Below are 21,017 nucleotides of genomic sequence, written 5' to 3'. Positions count from 1 at the left end.
TGATGGCTGTCTTGCTATAATTAAATCCAACATAAGAAACTGACAAAAGACCATGCAAAGATGACAGGGCACACTAGCTCTGTGAATCTTTAATACTCTGGATGATGAGCTGTTTGGTGATAACTAACAAGCTTTTCCCCCCCCCCCTTTTGTCCTTGCAGTATTTTATACAAATTCTGGTATCCCATCAACACTAAACGGCGCCATGTGTTGCACTATGCATATACCTCTCCAAATTTCCCCATGACCCACAGAATGATCACAAGAGGTCTCTCTATAGTAAACTCTGTTGCTAGACCTTTGGAAGATTTCTTTCATTGCTCTTCTCATTAAAAAGAAAAAATACAAGTCCCACCACTTGTTCGTTTATAATACTGGCAAGAGTAGTATCTTTTAAAAATAACTCCAGTTATCTTAATCACTATCAAGAAGATTTAAATATGTCTGAATAATCTTCATAAAACAGGCTCAAAAATAAGTAAGTATGTATATAAATTCCAATTATGCTATTTGTGAACATTCCTAAGTAATACTGTCCTGCAGAAACATGTCTAAAACTGAGTTCCTTTAAATTTAAAAATAAATAATAAAAAAAGAAAAAAAAAAGAAATATCATCCACCAGTTAAGGACAGCAGCAAAGGGTACTCTAAAATCACTCCAGCACCAAAGGTCACGGAAAATTGTAAAGAAGGGGGAGAAAGACTGTAAGAGACAGGATTACGGAATTTGCCTTCTAGTAACCCCAGAGAATCTACACCCACAGAGTTGCACCCACAATCCACCCAAACATGAGCTGAACGAGGACAACATCAACAAACACACCAACCTATAGGGAAAAGGCCACAAGGTTGAGACCCTACACAAAGAACTATAGGCAACTGAGTAAAACAGAGAGCAGGATAGGTACCCTTCCCCAAAGATGAGCCCACTAATCAACTGTCCAGTGCCATCCAAGTTGTAAACTCTGTACATATAGATTCAAATAGCATTATATGGACTCACCAGGTTCTATTTGGGTGTGTGTGTGTGTACGTACGTACGTATATATGCATGTATCCAACACACACACACACACACACACACACACACACACACACACACACACACACAAACACGCATACAGTAACAACTGAAGAAAAAAAAAAGGCCATGATCTTGAAGGACAGTGGGAGGGGTATATAGAAAGTTTTGGAGGGAGGAAAGGCGAGGGAGAAACACTATAATTAAAATATAATCTCAAAAATTAACAACAAATATTAGTAACACATATTAAATCTTACACCAGGGAACCCTTAAAACCAAAACCATTTTTTGCTGATTTAATCCTATCACAATTTATTCTGTTTCTGATGTTTCTAATCCTGAAAAAAGAAGTTTGATAATATTCAAATTTAGTCACGGTTAGAAAATAAATACATACACAAAATGAGGAGGGCCAGGAGTCCAGTCCCTTAAACAGACGGTTTCTTAAAAAGGATTTCCCTGTATGAAGAATTAGGAACATGATTATTTTAGAAATTATTTAAGAGGCAAAAAGAAACAAGAAAAAGGGTGAATATATTAACACTTACTAAATAATTTCCCAAAGGATTCCCTTTTTGACTTTTCAGCTTCATATAATTGCTTTCCATCTTTGACTAAAGCACCAGCCCACTTAAAAGAAGAAAGTTTATGTTAATAACATGTGTCAATTATTAATGTTCATACATAAATAAACAACTGGAATTGCTTACCTCTCTGTAGTGTTTAATGAACATTTTTCTCCTTACAACCTCAACAACAGCTAGGCAATACATCTGAGGAACTGTGCTAAGAGCCTCAACAATCTTGACTCTTTCTAACAGCTCTATTACAAGGCGGAGCAGTGCTTGCAGTTTCTCTCCATCTTGATCTGCATGAAGCATCACAAAACAACACCACCTATAGAATAAGATTCATTGTTTTCAACAGTCCCAACATCTGCTGAAAATCATCTTGTAGGTTAAGTGTGAGGATCAAGACTAAATTCTAACCCCAGGGTTATTCAATCTGCATTTGAATGAAGCCATAAGGGAAAATTACATTATTACTGAGAGAAAAAGCATGAACTCTAAAGAGGCTATATTAATTATGACAAAATCTCTTACTTCAGTCTGACATGTAGATTGTTTGCTAGCTCTTGTTTGGCAGTGGTACACTTCTGTTTAATATCCAACAATTTTCTGTGGTTTTGCAACATAATCATTAGCTGATTTGCATGACTCAGGCACAGATCAGGTAATACAGATGCATCCTTCAAGTTTTCAGCTCTCATCTGATTAGCTAAAAATCCCTTTGAGAAAAAAAGTTTTTATTTGTTAGATAAATGATATAAGAACTAAATTAAGAGAAAAACAGACAGGGCTGGAGAGATGGCTCAGCCGTTAAAGGCTAGGCTCACAATCAAAAATATAAGAGAAAACAGACAATGGGCCACTTTCCACTAAAATCACTAATTTCCTTATCTCACACTAAAGGGGAAACAAAAGCAGGGTCTAAAAACCAACTTACAACAATATGTATCTTGAAATTTGCATTAAAATAACTGATCCAAATGTAAGCCCAAAGCAAACAAATACTGGGAAACACAAAATTTAAGCTACCTTACATTTTTATATTTCTTTGGTTTTTCTTACTATAAACAAGCACATAAAATATCAACATCACAAGGAATAAAAATACAACAACCCCTAGAAGCCACAGTACTCCAAAAGCAGAGGTAGAAGGAAACAATCTGAGCTATAATGGAAAACTCCAGTCCATGAAATACAGAGGGTGGAAGGGAAAGGAAAGAGGGAATGAATGGAGGAGGTAGAGCAGTTTGAGATGAAATTCAGCTATTTAGCTCTGGGGACTGGAAATCAAGTGGTCATACATATAACGGATTAGTCAATTTTCCAAGATTTCTTATTTTCTTGTCCTATTTGTACAACTTCCTTTATTGTTTTTTGAATAATCATTTCTCTGTATAACACTGGGAGTTCTGCAAAATGCTTTGTAGAATCAGTTGCCTAAAATACCAAAGGTCTTTTTACCATTGCAATGGTCCTGCTGCTAATGATGGCTTACGCCATCCTGCCCTGCTCATTTTTTATTTTAATTTTAAATAGCTTGTTTTACATGTCAATCCCAGTTCCCTCTCCCTCCCCTCCTCCCGCACTCCCCCACCATCCCCCCCCCCCCCACCCTATTGCCAATTCCTTCCACATAGGACTCAGTCCTTTCACTGAGTCCAGGCTGAGAGAGCATCCCTCTTTGTGTTATGGATGTCTGTTTGTATTCCACGGATAAACACTGATCCACTGCTCAGGGCCCCATAGGTTGCCCAGGCCTCCTCACTGACTCACATTCAGGGGGTCTGGATCAGTCCCATGCTGGCCTTCCAGCTGTCGGTCTGGGGTCCAAGAGCTCTCCCCTGTTCAGATCAGCTGTCTCTGCTATTTTTGCCATCCCATTCTTTGCCAATTTGTTCATTGCTCCTCTCTCTCTGTCACTGGGTTCCTTGGGTTCAGTTCAGTGTTTAACTGTGGGTGTTTGCCTCTGCTTCCATCAGTCACTGGATGAAGGCTCCAGGATGGTTATAGACATCAAGTTCATTATCAGGAATGGGCATTCGGGGTGGTCTCTACCCTATTGCTTAGCTTGCCAATTGGTATCATCCCTTTAGATCACTAGAAGTCACAATGGTGCCTGATCTGTCTTCTAACCTATGATTCCCTCTTCCCCCATCCTACCCCCCAAGTCAACCTTCCTGTTCCCCCATGGCCTACTCTCTCTTCCTCTTCTCCCCCTCTCTATTTCCCAGCTCCCCCCCCCCCCCCCCCCACTGGCCGTGTTCCCCATCTGTTCAGAGGATCTTGCCTCATTTCTCTTCTCTTGGGTACCATGCATATCTTTTAGGTTCTTTCCTGTTTCCCAGACTCTCTGTCAGTGGAAGTACAGACTGGTATTATATTGTTTTAATACATTAAAAAATCTTTTCCACTCCAGATGTGGAAAGTACTTTCATGGTTTCTATTTCAGTTTTCATCTATGGTACCTGAACCGATCATTAAGAGTACACATTGACTGTGTGTGACGGCAGTCACCTGTAATCACAACAACCAAAGAGGAGGCAGAGGCATGTTAGGCTGGGTAACAGAGTGAGACCCTGTCTCAAATGAGAATAACAACATAGAACATGTGTTTCCCCCTCCCCCATTACATGGTATATTGTTATAAATCTGAATTGTCCCCACAAGCTCACGTTTCAAATGATGGCCATCACTTGGTGTTGCTCTGGGACGTAAGACTTGGCTGAAAAATGGTTCAGTGAGGAGGTATGGGCCTTTAGCTACAGCTCTAGCTCAGCCTAGTCTGTTCCATTCTTTGCTTCTGGATCCTATTTTCTTAACCTGCTAAGAGTCATGTTGTACCTCTGCTACTTTTCAGGGTTAGGGTTAGGGCTAGGGCTAGGGTTAGGGTTAGGGTAGCTGCTTTTCCTGAATCTGTTCCTGGTGCCCCACCTTCACCATCACTGCAGACTGTACCCTTCTGAAACCAAACAAAATAAACCTCTTTTCCCTTAAGTTAACTTTTTTGTTAGGTATATAGTCACAGTGACAGGCAAACCTAATGAATACATATGGAAATAATAATGCATTCACAATAGCGAAGGGAAAAGTGAATAGATGTGCACACTAAATAGATACTGCACTTAAAATATACAAAAATAGCCAAACGCAATACCTGAGCAAGCTCTTTCTGTTCATTTACCAGCCGGCCACAGCTAGCAATCATCTGGTCCAGGGCATACAGCCGATCTTCAAGTCCTTTAATGGCTTTCATATTCTGATTATCAAGTTTGGCAATAGTTTGATGGCATTCTAAGATAAATGGTTGAATAATCTTTGGGTCAAGCTAAATAAAAAGGAAATACTTATGAATAAAATCTTCTGGAAATAATTTCAACTATATTTCACACTAATTGGATACAGAGTCAGATAGAAAATGATACAGAAAAACAATGCACTGTAAATCAAGTTATACTTCTAAAGGAAGGTTTATAGGACTCATCTGATCCTACAAAATCAATCCCAGGAAATCACAAATCTCAATCAATGCTATAATTTAATCAGTTCTCAATTTCCCTAAGAAAATGGTTTTTTTTCAGGTCATCAAAGTCATATAAAATAGAGCTAATGACAAACCCATTCTTGGCTTGATCAATACACTTTCTAATTCTTTAATCCTGCCTGTTAATCTGGCTTTAATTCTACAACGTGTTTGGTGGTTACTATTTCCTAGTAAAAACTATCTAGTCACAAATATCAAATAACCTTGATTCATTGTAGGGGCTTAGAACTTTGGCATAGCAGACCACTTCTGCCAATCTCCTCAGATTCTACTGGTTCCTTCACAAAATTCTTCTCAGACTCTAATTACTCCAATTACAATTATAGTTTTAGCATTAAGCACAACACACATCCATCCATCCATTTTAAGGCAGGGTCTCACTCATGGAACTCAAACACATTGCCTAAGCTAGTTTCAAATTTTCAGTGTTAGGATTATAGGTGGGAGCCACTGCCAATAGCTTTTTATTACTTGATCATTACTATTACTGTAGTACTGAAGACTGAACCTGGGCCCTCGGGAGGCAAGTGTTTGACCTCTAAGCAAAAAGATATGACTTAACATGCACATGGGATCAAAAGACAATTTCTGAGAATCAGTTCTCTCCTTTCTTCATGTCCTAGGGACTGAAATAAGGTTTTCAGGCTTTTACACACTGAGTCATATTGCCAGATGCTAAGCTCAACTTTTGATGGAGGAAAACAAGCACAGCTTTTCAAGGCTCAAACATGATTTTCAATGCCTGCTAATAACATGAAGATATCAGCCAAGTTGCTTTTTCAACCGCGCGCGTTGTGTGTGTGTGTGTGTGTGTGTGTGTGTGTGTACACGCACACACACGAATGTGAGCTCTCAAAAGCCATGATATACACGCAGAGGTCAAAACTGTGGGAGTCAATTCCCTCTCTCTACCATCTGGGACACATATCATGTTCAAGTTATCCTTTATCCACTACACCATCTTACTGATCAACATCTTTGTGACTGTCCTGCTGAGAGGAAAAGACGGTATTTGGCTAGGCTCTTTAAAGGGTGCTAGAGAGAGGGTAAAAGAGGAAAACAATTCAAGTGAACAATGGTCAGAAAGAGAAAAACAATGGTTTTATCTTGAATTACTTTACCATAATTCTTAAATCCTTACTGTAATAAAATTTTACTTACTTAATAATTTGTGGAATACTTTATTCCATTTTCCCAGATGACAAAACTATAATTTCCAGGTAGTTTTTGGCTAATATTAATCATATTAATAATTATTTGTTCAGGTTTCCATAATAGTGCTAGATTAATTTTACTCATGAGATCTCTGACATACACATGGCTAATTAAAGAAGTTGTAAGACTAATTTTCTAATTGTCTCTATTTCTAACTATATAACTTTTAAACAAACTGTCCTCTATACAACAAGCAAAATATTCAATAAATAGCTGAATGTGTAAGGACACACCTTTACTCTCAGCACTTGAGAGGCAGAAGAATCTCAAGGCCAGCCAGGGCTACATAATGAGATCCTGTTTTATTAATAAATAGATAAAGTAAAATAGTAAGTTGCTTGAAAGAAATAATAGAAACACTAAGGGTCAATAAACTCTGGGAAGTTTACATTGAGCTAAGTATACATGTTAAGCCATTTGTTAACCTGAATCATACATCTTCTTCATTTATAAAACAGACGTCTACAAAAAAAAATGAATCAACAACCATAGAATATTATGTAATACAAATGCACAAATGTCAAGCTAGGGATTCAAATTGCTAAGAAACTTATAAATATTGCCAGGTGGTGGTGCACGCCTTTAATCCCAGCACTTGGGAGGCAGAGGCAGATGGATCTCTGTGAGTTCAATGCCAGTCTGGTCTACAAAGGGAGTTCCAGGACAGTCAAGACAGGCACACACTGTGTTGGGGGAGAATATTATTTTAAGGTGTGTTACTTTTGTTTATGCTATGAAACATTTGTTTAATGCTGTAAAGATGTGTTGCTTTTGTATATGTTGCATCTGTTTAACTCTGTAAAGCTCTTATTCTTTGCTTGTCTAAAACATCTGATGGGTTAATGAAGAACTGAATGTTCAATAGCGAGGCAGGAGAGAGAAATAGGAGGTGCTCGCAGACAGAGAGGCTAAATACAAGGAGAAACGAGAAAGAAAATGAGAGGGGCCATCTACAGAGTCAGCCATGGACTAAGTAAAACAAGGAGAAAACCCAGAAACAAAAGGTAGATGGGATAATTTAAGTTAGAAAAGCTGGCAACAGCAAGTCAAGCAAAGGCCGGGCATTCATAACTAAGAATAAGCCCCAAAGCCCCACAAAAGACTAAAGAGTCAAAAGAGTAAAACATGACACTACAACCCTGTTTCAAAAAACAAAGCAAACAAACAAAAAAACAAAAACAAAAATACAAGACACTTAAATCTGCAAGTGTCAGGGCTGACGTTTGAGCGATTTCAAACACTAAATTCAAAAAAACTCATTTCCAGGGTAAGTATCTGAAACTCAGTCAGAAATATACATTATGAATAACAATAGAAATGGGATTAATCTATTAAACTAAGGATGTTAAATAGAAACATAAAGTATCTAATCTGGGCATCTTTTATTCATTATGTTGCTGGAAAACAAAACTACTGCTATGAGATAAACAGTACTCACTAAATGAGAGACAAAGGTGGTATATCTCACAGTGGATCTGGTAGCAAGACCTGTACTCTTAGCTACTCCAAAGGTTGATGCTGGAAGTCTAAAGTGGACTACACAGTCAAAGTCAGTCTGGGAAAGTTAGTGAGGCTCTGTCTTAAAACAATACGAAATACAACACAGTGGAAGCGTGCTTCCCTAGCAAGCATCCGATTTTATGTAAAATTATTCTGGATTCTAATAGTTTTTGTAGCAGGCTTTCTTGAACCTTCATCCCCCAAATCACGGCACAGAGACTTACTGGTAATTATGAAAACTTGGCCTCAGCTTAGGTTTGTTTCTAACTAGCTCTTATAACTTAAATTAACCCATTTCTAGTACTCTACATGCTGCCACACAGCCTGTGGCTTTTACCGCTACTCCTGTGTGTCCTGCTACCTCTCCTATGTCTTCTGGCATCTGTCCTGTACCTAGATTCGTCTCCTCTTCCTCTTTCTGTATGTCCTGCCTATACCTCTTTCTGCCTAGCCATTAGCCATTCAGCTCTTTATTAAACCAATCAGAAGACACCTTGGCAAATACACATCTTCACAGTGCATGAAATGATTATTTCACGACAAGTTCTAATTATAAAAAATGACACCAACTACTGTGTCCACTTACATGGTTGATCATCGAGTCAAATGGAAATTTAAGGTACTAAATATTTAAACAGGAACATTAGTATAGCTTTCATTCATTTTTGATAATAATCTTTGCTGGGGCAAATGCCTAACTGAATGAAATACCTACCTATTAGATGTTATCAATGATCTAGATGATGAACTTTATTAGGAAACCAAGATCGTAGAGGTAGCCATTTACTTATAACTTAAGGTAGACAGCGCTGTTCCAGGCATCCTAGGCCATGTATTTGTTTTTTTTTTCTTTAAAGAATGAATGAATCAAGGATCAAATCTGTTTTCTAATTAAGTGCCCTGTAAGCACTTTTGTATTCTGTTAATTGAAATCTTCCAAATGTTAGTAATGTTTTATGTCAAACAATTTCCTTTCTGATGCCAATGTTCTATATCATCTCACAGAGCAGATACAGAGAACCATTTATCCCAGGTTTGCATCTAGAAGTGTAACTAACCAATGAATTTTTAAGGAGATGGTATAGTTAAAATTCCTCATGTAGTGAGGTGCTCACTGAGAAAAGACAACTTTCTCTTTTCTTTTTTTTTTAAATTTACTGTTTGTTGCTAGCAGGACAACCTCCTTAAAGTCAAGTCTCAGGTGTATCATGTAGGAAGGTTTTTGTTTGTTTTTCAAGACAGGGTCCTGGTTGTCTATAAACTCATTCTGTAGTTCAGCCTGGCTTTGAGCTCAGAGATCTGCTTGCCTCTGCCCATGGAGGGCTGGGATTAAAGGCCAGTGCCTCCACTGCGTCAAAAAACAAGTTTCTAGATGATGGAAATGTTCAACACTTTATTTTAGTTGGTAGCGATTTATTCATGAAATCACTCAAAATTTATGTAAACTCTTCTCACTGCACTAAAATTTATAATCTCAAATACTCCATAATCAATTTAAAAGCATGGTTACAAGTAATTTGATCCAATCTCCACGTTCCAATCCAAGGTATTTTGTTTAATCGTAACTTAAGAGCTCCCCCCAACACACACAGATTACTTACCCTGCTCATAGAATCAAAGCACTTCCTGACCAAAGATTCCACATCATTAGGTCTGTCTTGAACATTTATCCAGTCTAACAAGGAAACATTAAAAAAAGGCAGATCACTGTCTTTAACATCTACTGAAGCTTCTTCTTGCTGGACAGTACTTTGACAAGATTCCCTAAGTCCTCTGCCAAGTTCAGCATCGGTGGGATTGGGAGCTACATGCTCCACTGACTTGTGAAATGAGGTTAACAAGGATGTGTTAGTTGTTCTAGGCATATCAGGAGAGAGCACCAGTTCAGTGGGTCTTTTCATCTCAGCTTTCTCTGAGCCTTCATGTTCATTTAAAGAATCCAGTCTTCCCAAACATTCCCTGTAACTATGTCTGGTTAGGCACTCCAACAGTGGAATCTTGGCCATTACTGAAACCGCAGTTCCTAAACTTAATATACAAAACATAAGTCAGTAAAGCAAGTGCATTCTAGTATCATCCAATGTAATCACAGTGTACTTCAAAACACCAACCTTACCACCGCTCTTTTATTAACCAATTAAAAGTACTGTTTAGTAGAGGGATGACCATTAACTTTAAAATATCAATAGCAAAGCTAGCAATATTTTACTAAACAGGTAGACACTAACTTCTTAATCAAACTCTTTTCAAGTAAAACTTTATATAAAAAAAGGCAAAGATTGACCAGCAGTCCCTCAGACTATAACCCTGCCTTTAATACAATAAAATATATTTAATGTACTGAAAGTATAGGATCATAATTTAGCCTTAGGGTAACACTTATATTCATCATATCAGGAAAATGGATGAGAGATAAGTTGCTAAAGGATATGAGGAAAATATGAAATCCCTGAGATTTCATAAAGCTGTATTGTATACAAAAAGATTCCTTAAAGTAAATTGATGCGGTTAGTAGGACTCGCTCCAAAATCGGTACTTGGAAAGGTTATTGTAACAAATAATTAAAAATGATCTTTTTAACACTGGTCAACAAAGACCAAACTTGTCCATAAACAGTCAATCTATAATACTGGAAAAAAAGGAGTCTTGTGACCGGGAGTAAAAATGCTCATTAAATCCAGGAAAGAACTTAAGAGTAAGTCTCCAGCATCACTTAAAAAATGCAAAGATTAAGAAAGGGAAGGAAAATAAGAGAACATGCAGTCACCTTTAATGCAAATTTAAACTAAAGAAAAAGAAAATAAAAAACCAGAGTAGAAAATCTGGAAAGTACATATATGAGCATACATTCACAATAGTTATTCTAAGGTTCAATTAATGCTCATTTGCATATTAATTATAGATTTGCAGTTCTTTCCTTCCAAAACCCAATGGTACTTGATGCCTATATGTAAAGAACTAGGATGGCAGTATTTTAAAAATAACTTAAAAATGTCCATGTCTTATGGCCTGTTTATGTATCTGAGATGTGGGTTCTGGTCTTTTTTCCCCTCCACTTTACATTTCTCTATGGGGAAAATATAGAAACAGATTCTAAGTTTTATAAATTATTCCAAGCCTTTTATGTAATTAAATCACTCAAGAAAAAAAGTATGTGGGAGTCAATATACACACTTTTAAAGAACTACATTAAAAACCACAATTTAGAGTGGGCATGGTGGAACATGCCTTTAATGCCAGCATTTGGGAGACAGAGGCAGGCAGATATCTTGTCAGGTCAGCCTGGTCTACATAGTGAATTAGAGAACAACCAGGGCAGCATAGAGAGACCATGTCTCAAACAAAACAAAACAGCATACAACCCAAAAGCCACAACTTAACTAAAGCATGACTCTAAGAATGGACCAGTGAGATGGTTGAGTGGGTAACAGGAGCAGCCTGAATCCCACAGTGAAGGAGAGAACCAACATCTTACTTCTACATAAGCACCACGGAACACACATGCCTATACTTACATATAATAATGCTTAAAAAGACTCTAAAATTAATCATTATTTAAATAAACATATGGCTTCCAAGGAACAAACATCCAGTGACTAAAAAGCTATGGATAAATTTTAAAGGCATTTAAAAAATTCACTTAATGATAAACATACTGAGTAAGTTTTAACTTGATGTCTTCTATGGATTGCAGATAATCTGAATAAATACTTTCAAACTTGAAAAGAAGCTTCTGATATGAATTTGAACAGTCCTCCAGATTGGCCATGATTGCAGCCCAGCCTTGGTGCTGAAGATGTTCATCATGGACAAGACCTTCACAGAAAGAGCAAAGCTTCTTGGCAACTTCATACATTTCCTGTTTGAAAATGAAAAATAAAAGAAAGCAATGGTTTAGACTAATATAAACATATATTGAAATTGTAAGGTGGGAGTGCACATGTACAAGCTGTGGTACATATGTATGTGGTATATGTGCAAAAGTATCGGTAAGTCATATGGACGGGAAAGGATTGTGGTTCCTTTTCTGAGAACTAGAAATAAGGAAAAACACCTGTTTTTACTAAAGTTACCTGAGCTCTATTGTCTAAGCAACTGAAGAGTGTTCAAAAGTAATTATGTGACTATCCCCATTTTGGGGAGATGCTGGGCAAGTCATACTTAAGATATTCTTCTCACACTATATAGTAACACAGGGGACTAAACACTTAAAATTAGGTATATTAACTGTACAGTATAAATAAATAAGATTTCTTTTTGCTAATTGAAATTGTGTACATATGTGCATGACAGATGAGTAGAGGTGCCTGTGAAAGTGAGAGAGGCCTCAGGTACCCCAGAATTGGAGCTTTGGCAGCTGTGAGCCACCTGACATGGGTTCTGGGTTCCAAACTCAGGTGGAAAGGCAATGCATGCTCTTAAACACTGTGCCACGTAACTTTAGCCCCAACCCTGCACTTCATTACAAGAGGAGGTTATAATAAAGTGTATCTTTAAAAAGAGGCCTCTGTGAAACAACTATCAGAAAGACACTCATTGCCAAGCAGCTGAGTTAATCCCAGGAGATACATGGCAGAAAAACCACTAGATTTTCTCTGACTTCTATAATTTTTACATATATGTGCACACAAGTGTGCATTCACACAGGCATGCACACACACTAAAACAGAACATAAAAAATGTAAGAGGAGAAAAAAGTTGGGTATTTCTCATATCCCCTATGTAATTTTGACTTCTCTGATAAAAGACTTGAATGCTTTTAGTTAAAAGAACTGTTTAGATCTTACCACTGCAAGTTGTGTCCTTGAAGCAACAGTGTGAAAAACCGCAGGCATCATAAGGGACTCCTCAACTTTTATTTCCATGTCATTTTCTGTTGAAAACGTAGTTTTAGGAATAGCAGGTGCACGGTCACATAAGATCATTTCTTTATTAAAAAGAAAAATTGGATTTGTGTCCTGTATTTAAAAAATGGAGAAAGGACAGAAATAATAATGTTATACATATTGATCTTGTACACTGCCCTTAATACAAGAACAGAGTCCCTGTTCCCCATCTGATGAGAAAGCAGAATATGAAGTTTATTGACACCCACCGTTCCAGCGCTGTAGGTACACACTCTTCGATCTGCAGCCATGCATTCTCCTCCATTGACCACCAGCACTTGGTGCTGAATAGCAATCTTGTATTTGCTTTGAATGGCATGCTTAAGGTCAGCCACACTTAAAAAAAATAAAATCCAGTTATTTACATATGCCTAATGTCTTTATAAAAGCAGCACTTCATAAAACAACACATACCATAATACACTATTGAATTTCATCTTATATTTTTTTCTCAAACAAAAAAACAATAGCAATAGAAGTTTACTATTTCTGTCGGGGTGGTGGTGCATGCATTAAATCCCAGCACTCAGGAGGCAGAGGCAGGCGTATCTCTGTGAGTTCGAGGCCAGCTTGGTTTACAGAGCAAGTACTAGGATAGGCTCCAAAACAATACAGAGAAACCCTGTCTTGAAAAACCAAAAAAAGAGACAGTTTACTATTTCTAAAAATAGATACTACAACTAGCTGTCAGTGAGTTAAATGCCTATTCTGTCACATCTAAAAGTGAGCCCATAAAATACAGGCAGTACATACAATTACTTTTCTGGGTTTTTGCATAATAGTGAAAGGTATAAACAGACATACATGTGGCATCTAGTTTGGTAGAATTGCTCAGAACCCAGAATTTATGTTAAGATTTTCACAAAACATTACAGAAAAACATTAAGTCTAAACAATGTGAAAACTCCTTCCTTTAAAAAAAATTATAATCCATAGTCACATGCTATAATCTGTTATCCCAGAAAGAAGAGCAAGTTCAAGACCAGCCTGGGCTTAAATAATGAGAACAGTAATCCCTTTAGAGGTAAAACTGAATCAATGAAAACAAATGTATTTAAAACATATACTAGGGCAGAGGAGATAGCTCTATGGGTAAAGTGCTGTGCCCATTGCACAAGCAAAAGGAACTAAGTTTGAATCCCCAGCTCTCATATAAAAGCAGGCAGTAAGTGGTGGTCCATGTCTGTAACCCCAGCACTAGGTAGGGAGGAGACAGGCAGATCACTGGGATGCACTGGCTAGCCAGTCTAGCTAAATCAGAAAGCACCAGGTTGAATGCAAGCCCCCTGTCTCAAGGGGTAAAAAGGTAGAGGCTGACAGGCATCTCTATCTTCTTTCCACACATATGTGCGCACACACATGTGTACACAAATGAACATATACACATGCATACTCCATGTATGAAACAAAATAAAAATCATAAAATCAGCACTTAGTGGCATATGTGTGTGTGTGTATATTTGGTGTATATGTTGGTATGTTCACCTGTGCCTGCATGTGGACATGAGAGGTTGTCCTCTATTGCTTTCCACCGTACATTGTAAGATTGGGTTTCCCACTGAACCTAAAGTTCACTGCTTTGGCTAGACTCAGTGTACAGCACACCCTAGGGATTCATCCCCCCACAGAGCTGGGTTACAGGTACACACTCAAACATCAAGTTTTTTACATGGGCATTGGGAATTCAAACTCAGGTCTTCATGCTTGCACAACAGAAACATCCTTCACCCCTAAGCTAACTCTCCAGCTTCCATTGTGCCATTTTTAAAAAGCCTTCAATAGCACACATTAACTATACATAACGTGTCTCATTTTATGATACTTTTACAGATTTTCACATTCATTTTCCTCCACTTATCTCCCTTTCATTCCAGTGACTTCCCATCTTTTTTCTACTTTCATACTGACTTCTATTAAAAAGTTTAATTAGGTTTACCTCAAGAACATGGGTGAGGTGTTATATGTAAGAGTATGAGGCAACTTACCAGTGGATCCACTCCTAAAGAAAATGTGTCTCTGCCTCCAGCACCCACTAACTGACTGGATCCCCAGGAAGACAAAAACACACACACAAAAAAACCCTTTTTAGTCTGTGCATATGGCCAGAGGCCATAAGGCACCAGATACCCTGGAACTAGAGTTACAAGTGGTTGTGAGTCACCATGTCAGTTCTTCAGACAGAATTTAGTTCCTGTGCAGGAGCAACAGTGCTCTTAAGTGCTGAGCCATCTCTCCAGTTCACTTACTGTTTTTAGAATATTATTCAAGCTATTGGTAATAAATTCAATGAGATTAGCTTATTCTGCAATGCTATATATAAAGTAAGTAGTCTTGAAAATGCCCTGAGAGCTAATGTTTGCATTTTATAAGCTTAGGAGAGAGAATAGTCAGTCAAATAGTTGACATCTTTGTCAAAGCAGAAAATGATTAGAAATGAGCTGCATTAATTTGGATATTATTTAGTCTCTCCTTTAAGCCAAACAAACCCACTGACTTTATTCACACAGAATAAAAACAGCAAATGGACAAGATGACTCAGTGGGTAAAGACATTTACCCTCAAGCCTAATGATCTGAATTCAATCCCCAGAATTTAGATGGTAAAGAAAAAAAAATGTGCATAAACTGTCCTCTGGTTTCCACAAATGTACCCTTTTACACATGCATGTGTACACATACAAACCTATACCGAAATAAAATGAAACACAAAGTTTTAAAACACGAAAACTACAAAGTGAAGAATACTACTGAACTTTTAGTTTGGAATTACCCTTATTTTAGTGTGACTATATGGTCATTCAAAAAGTCACAAAACACAATTTAATTTGAATTTAGCACTCTAGAATGGTAACAATTATGCATGGTGAGTAGGGAAAAGAAACTTGAGACTTGCGGTAGGACCTACCCCCAACCCCCTCTCTGTGTACCCCTGGCTGACATGGAGCTCAGATATTCTGCCTACCTCCACGGTGACTGCTGGAACAAAAAGTGTATTCAGCATGCCTAGCTGGTTAGTTTTTTCACTGACGATTGGCTATCTTTTAAAAAGATTTGTTAATTTTATTATTTTTATGTGTATTGTGCTGCCTGCAGAGGTCAGGAGAGGCCACTGGAACCCATTGAACTGAAGATATAGATAGCTGTGAACTGCCATGTAAGGGCTGAAACTGAAACAGTGCTCTTTCAATAGCAACAAGTGCTCTGAGTCACAAAGCCAACACTCGGGCTCCAAGTTGTTTTAGAAGAACTTTGTTTTTAATGTTTGTATGTATATGCACATGCGTGTGGATACACATGCACAGGAAGTTGCAACTTCATGTTATCCTAAGGAAGATGATTTACCTCCTTGGAGTCAGCATCTCTCATTGACTAGAATTTCACCAAGTTAGGCTAGACTTTCTAGCCAGTGAGTCCCAGGGATCCTCCCAAACTGTGGTTACAACCACACACTGTGACAACTGTCAATCCTATGTGGGCTCTGGGCATTCAACTCAGATTGTGCTTACAAGGCAGGCGATCTTATTGACCCATCCTACATCACAGCAGGATGTTTTCTTAAAATAAGGTAACTTTTTACATAAAGTTAAGATGGAAAACCAGAGCATAAGTGAAATACAACTCACGTTTGCACAGTTAGCTCAGTATCAAATGTCAGAGTGGTCCCAGTGTTAACCAGAAACACATATAACTTCATGATGATCTTTCTGGAATCTGTGAGCCGTACCTCACACTCCAATGCAGTTCCTAAAGAGAAAAACAAAGGGAATAATTCAATAATAAATTCAAATACCTTCATCATTATGATAGAATAGTCTTACTATACAACAAGAACAACAAAATAAAATGTAGGTTGATTTTAAGATAAGTGGATTGTATAATGCAGTCAACTGATTTTTTTAATGAAACTAGTGAAAAGCTTAACAGTTCTACATCAGACAGTTGGCTTCTTTGCAGGAAGAAAAAGGCCCATCACTAGAAAAATAATGTGTGCAATTTTTCTTGCTTTCTATATTCAGAATAAAAAATTTGGGAGCCTAGAGGTGTAGTTCAACAGAATAATTCATTTTTATGCAAGAGGTTCTATATTTAATCCTCCATTGAGGATTAAAACAACATAAAACATATGTGTGTGCATGTGGGGAGGGGGGTTATATACTTGTAATCCCAGAAATCAGGAGGCAAAAGCAGGAAGATAGCTTTGAGTTCAAAGCCAGCCTGGGTTACATATTAATTAAGTTCTAGGCCAGACTAGCAAGCAGTGATTCTGATCTCCAAACAAATAAAAACTTAACCCTCAAAGGCACTGCTCCTCCTTCTTCCTATTTCAGGGTGTAAGTAAAACTATAATTAGCCATTATTAGGCTAGGAAGATGGCTCAGCAGGTAAAAATACTTGCTGCTTAAGCAAAAGGATCTGAGTTCAAAACCTAAACACCTATAACAGTAGAAGTCATGGGCAAGCTGATAATCCAAGCTCTGTCAAAGAAGAGGCAGGAAACTCACTGGGTCTTGCAGGTCACCAATCCAGCTCCAGGTTTAGCAACAGATCTTATCTCAAGGGAATAAGGTAGAAGAATGATAAAGCAGGACAAGAGACATGCTCCTCTGGTCTCCAGGTCTGGATATGGGACCATACATTGTGTGCACACACATTCAGAGACAGTTAAAAGCTATTACTTCAAGCTAAAAGAAATCATCCCCCTTTCTACTTGGTTGCTTCTTAATGTATATTTTATCCCCATGATGAGCCAGACTACTCCACAAAAAACATCGCTCAACCCCCTTTTTATGCCCAAAAGCCAGCAGTCAGGTAGGTACTAGACAGCTTAAGATAGTTAAGAGAATTTGATGCTCTTTGTAGGACTTGGGTTCAATTCCCAGCACTCAAATGGTAGTTCACAACGGTCTGCAATTATAGTTCCAGAAGATCCAATTCTTTCTTTTAGTCCTTGAAGGCATCAGGCACACACATACATGCAGCCAAACATTCATATAAGGAAAATAAAAATAAACAAAAATAAAAAGAACAAAAGATCACCCTCTCCCACTAACTATAAACTAGATAGATCTTAAAATATATAAAACAATTTCTGCCATTAACTTGTTCAATGTAAAAACTCATTTATGAAGGTTTCATAATGAGAAAATATGAAGACTGAACTTTAAAACCTTTGAGGCTTTTTGCTTTGTTTTTCACAAGTAGGAGGTAGAAATCCTTTAGACAAATGAACTTCTCAGCCTAGGTATGTTTATATTCTTTCCATGAGTCATAAAATACTATGTTTTTTAGGTAAAAAAAAAAAAAGACAAAATCTGCCATCAATGGAGCAAAACTGCAGTTCTGAAGGTGTGTGTATGACTTACCACCAGGTACTGTGAAGAGTATTTCTGTTCTCTGAAGAGATTACAAGTGGCTTATATGTGCTTGCTTGATATTGGCAAATGAGTGGCACTACTGGTGAACCTCAGAGAACTGGAAAAGACAGATTTCAGTCATTATAGAGAAATAAATTAATGTCAAAACAACATACAGTTAAGCATTCTCTTTTCCTTTAAAGCTGCCATCTACAACGATATTAAAATTACGCCTTTCATCTTACAGCAAAGTAAGTGGTCATACAGACAACAACACTTAAAAAAAAAAAAAGAGGTCCCTGGCTAACAGACAGCAGGAAGCCAGGAACCTCAGGTCTGACAATTCTCAATGAACTGAATTTTGATATTACATGATTCTGAAGAGACCATTTCCCAGTTGTTCACCCTATAAGATACTAGCTCTAAATATAATAACATATTACATGATTCTGAAAAGACCATTTCCCAGTTGTTGACCCTATAAGATACTAGCTCTAAATATAATAACATATTACATGATTCTGAAGAGACCATTTCCCAGTTGTTCACCCTATAAGATACTAGCTCTAAATATAATAACATATTTATGTTGCATCAAATAAACATGTTTGAAGCAATTTTTACTCAGCAAGAGATAACCAACACAATATAACCATTTCACATATCAGAGGGATAGTTATAAGAACAGGAAAGTAAAAAAATAATTAAGAGCACAGTGTGAGGCAGGTAATAATGCAGGTCTCCAATGTCTAGGTTGAAATATCAGGGCTTCCTTGCAGTGTAGAATAGAATGTGGCCTACACCTATGGCTGTAGATACTAATACTGCTGATTACCAACTCTTAAACCTAGCCAATGTTTGAACTGTCTATAAACACTTCTGAAACTCAACATATCCAATTATTTCATGCTATGCATATTTTCAATCTGGCTTTGTAAAACTCAACTCTTAATCGCCTTTGCTTTTAGTTTTTCATTTCTCTTTGCTTACTGAATCTTCATTTACCTAGCCTATCACATGCTATCTAGCTCTTCTAACAAACATTATCACATCTATCCATTAATTCTAACACTTAAATATTTATAGATTATCTATTCCTGTTTACTGTAGTAAGTCAGATTCTCATTGTATACAATATACAACAGAGTCTCAATCTGTCTCTTATTTCTTCATCTCTAGTACACTAACTTCCACTGCCTTTGAAACACTGGTCTATATATGCAGCAAGGCTGCAGTAGTGTGGACCTCAATCAACGAACACTCAGGACACAGAGCAGGAGGACTGCAAGTTACAGGGCAGCCTGCCTGCAGAACACAGGGCCAAAGACAAAAGAGAAAGGATCCTTGCTGTAAATGCTAGGTGAATACATGGTCTCCTGCTAAGTAAACCTTATCACAATCAATTGATAGCACATCCTAGGAAGCTAGATTATACACTTCCATGGTTTTTTGAAACAGGCTATCAGGATATAGCTCACACTGCCCTCAAACTCTTTATCCTCCTGTCTTGAATTTCCAATGTTGGGATTATAGGCAGTCTTTACCATGTCCAGTTTTCTATGTGTTTCCATAAATACACTTATTCAATTTTCAGCAAAAAAAAAAAAAATCCTAAATACAACATTGGTCAAAGTCTTTGAAATGCTCAAGTTGCTAAGTCTTATCTCTGAGCCTTGAGGAGGGCAGTTTCTCCTGGTTAGAATTCTTCCAGTCCCATTCTATTCTGTCCACTCTTTCCTTCTGCCATACCTTCTCATACACCCATTTTCTTTGATAGACAGTCACATGAAATTCATCATTTCAATAGTTATGCCATATATTTTATGTTTTCTCATATTTTTCACCTTTATTAAAAAGGGAGCTTTTCAAAGCAGACTTGAACTTGGCTTGGTCCAACATAAACCTGTTGTAGACATAGCAAAGCTGGAAGGGTTGAGCCACCTAAGTCTCAGAAAAAAAGACTTTGAACTTGTAGACTGCTAAGACTGACAAAGAATATGGGGATGTTTGGAGTTGGATTAAAGACATTTTGCATTATGATACATCCATGAGCATATGGGGAGTCTGAAAACCTATGAGAATCATCCCACAGGTTCACATATTTGAACACTTGGTGCCTGATTCATGGTACTGTTTAGGGGAAGCTTATAGAACTTTCAGGAGGTGAAGCCTTGCTAGAGAAAGTTCATCACTGGAGAAAGACTTTGAGAGCATGAGGTGGCCCACTTACAGGTTGCTCTTGTAGATATGATCTCAGATTTTTGTCCCCCCCATGCCTCACGATCATGATGGAATCTTAGTCCTCTGGAACTATAAACCAAAATAAACACTACAAATTGTTTGGGGACATTGTATTTCATCACAGGAACAGAAAAGTTAACACATTATTAACAATGACTAAAATGAACTTATAGTAACAAGTCTTTTGATGAATGAATAAAAGAAATCAGGAATGGCAAGTTGTTGTCTACAAGTAACATACATGGGCCTATAAAAGTTAACAATGAACAAGGTCTCTTGTAGGCTATCACACTTTGAAAAGGAAAAATATGTAACTGTTAGCATTTAAAAGATTCTGTATCACTAGAAAGTCCATCATGGATCTTAGAGCCACTTCCCTTCATTTACCCATTTTTTCATATTACCACAAATGCTTCATAGTCAGCAATACTAATGCCTATCAAAGCACTCCCCCTCAAGACTACACTGTATTTACTTACTACCCCGCAGGTTTTAATCTTACAACATATACTCACTTCTTGTCTGAAAAAAGACTTTTTTTCAGGAGTACACCTGCTATACTAAACACTCAAATTTTGTTGGTTTTATGTTTACAAATGGCCTGAGTATGCAGTCTTGGCCCTAAGCATGGCTCAAACTCCAAGTGCTGGGATTACTAGCAAACACCACAATTCCTGACATTCAAGCA

The 21,017-nt window shown here is 37.5% G+C and overlaps 1 protein-coding gene across 4 annotated transcripts in view; it reads right to left on the bottom strand.

The window, feature by feature from the left end:
• The window catches only part of Rb1cc1 (RB1 inducible coiled-coil 1), a 41,931-nt gene extending 23,725 nt beyond the window's left edge, over positions 1 to 18,206 (bottom strand). For all 4 annotated transcript variants that reach the window (XM_040741522.1, XM_040741523.1, XM_040741524.1 and 1 more), the window contains exons 1-11: positions 18,098 to 18,206; positions 16,358 to 16,478; positions 12,945 to 13,071; positions 12,637 to 12,807; positions 11,506 to 11,708; positions 9,451 to 9,877; positions 4,748 to 4,918; positions 2,128 to 2,312; positions 1,735 to 1,921; positions 1,573 to 1,654; positions 1,422 to 1,483 (exon numbers count right to left, since the gene is read on the bottom strand). In XM_040741522.1, coding sequence (XP_040597456.1) covers positions 1,422 to 1,483; positions 1,573 to 1,654; positions 1,735 to 1,921; positions 2,128 to 2,312; positions 4,748 to 4,918; positions 9,451 to 9,877; positions 11,506 to 11,708; positions 12,637 to 12,807; positions 12,945 to 13,071; positions 16,358 to 16,428 — 1,686 coding nt within the window. In that variant the 5' untranslated portion in view covers positions 16,429 to 16,478; positions 18,098 to 18,206. The remainder of the gene's footprint in view (positions 1 to 1,421; positions 1,484 to 1,572; positions 1,655 to 1,734; positions 1,922 to 2,127; positions 2,313 to 4,747; positions 4,919 to 9,450; positions 9,878 to 11,505; positions 11,709 to 12,636; positions 12,808 to 12,944; positions 13,072 to 16,357; positions 16,479 to 18,097) is intronic.
• Between the last annotated feature and the right edge of the window lie 2,811 nt (positions 18,207 to 21,017).

This window comes from Mesocricetus auratus, unplaced genomic scaffold (genome assembly GCF_017639785.1).
Source record: "Mesocricetus auratus isolate SY011 unplaced genomic scaffold, BCM_Maur_2.0 Super-Scaffold_6730, whole genome shotgun sequence".
Classification (NCBI taxonomy): domain Eukaryota; kingdom Metazoa; phylum Chordata; class Mammalia; order Rodentia; family Cricetidae; genus Mesocricetus; species Mesocricetus auratus.
The sequence above is the reverse complement of the archived record's forward strand: the minus strand, read 5'-3'. Positions and strand labels throughout refer to the sequence as shown.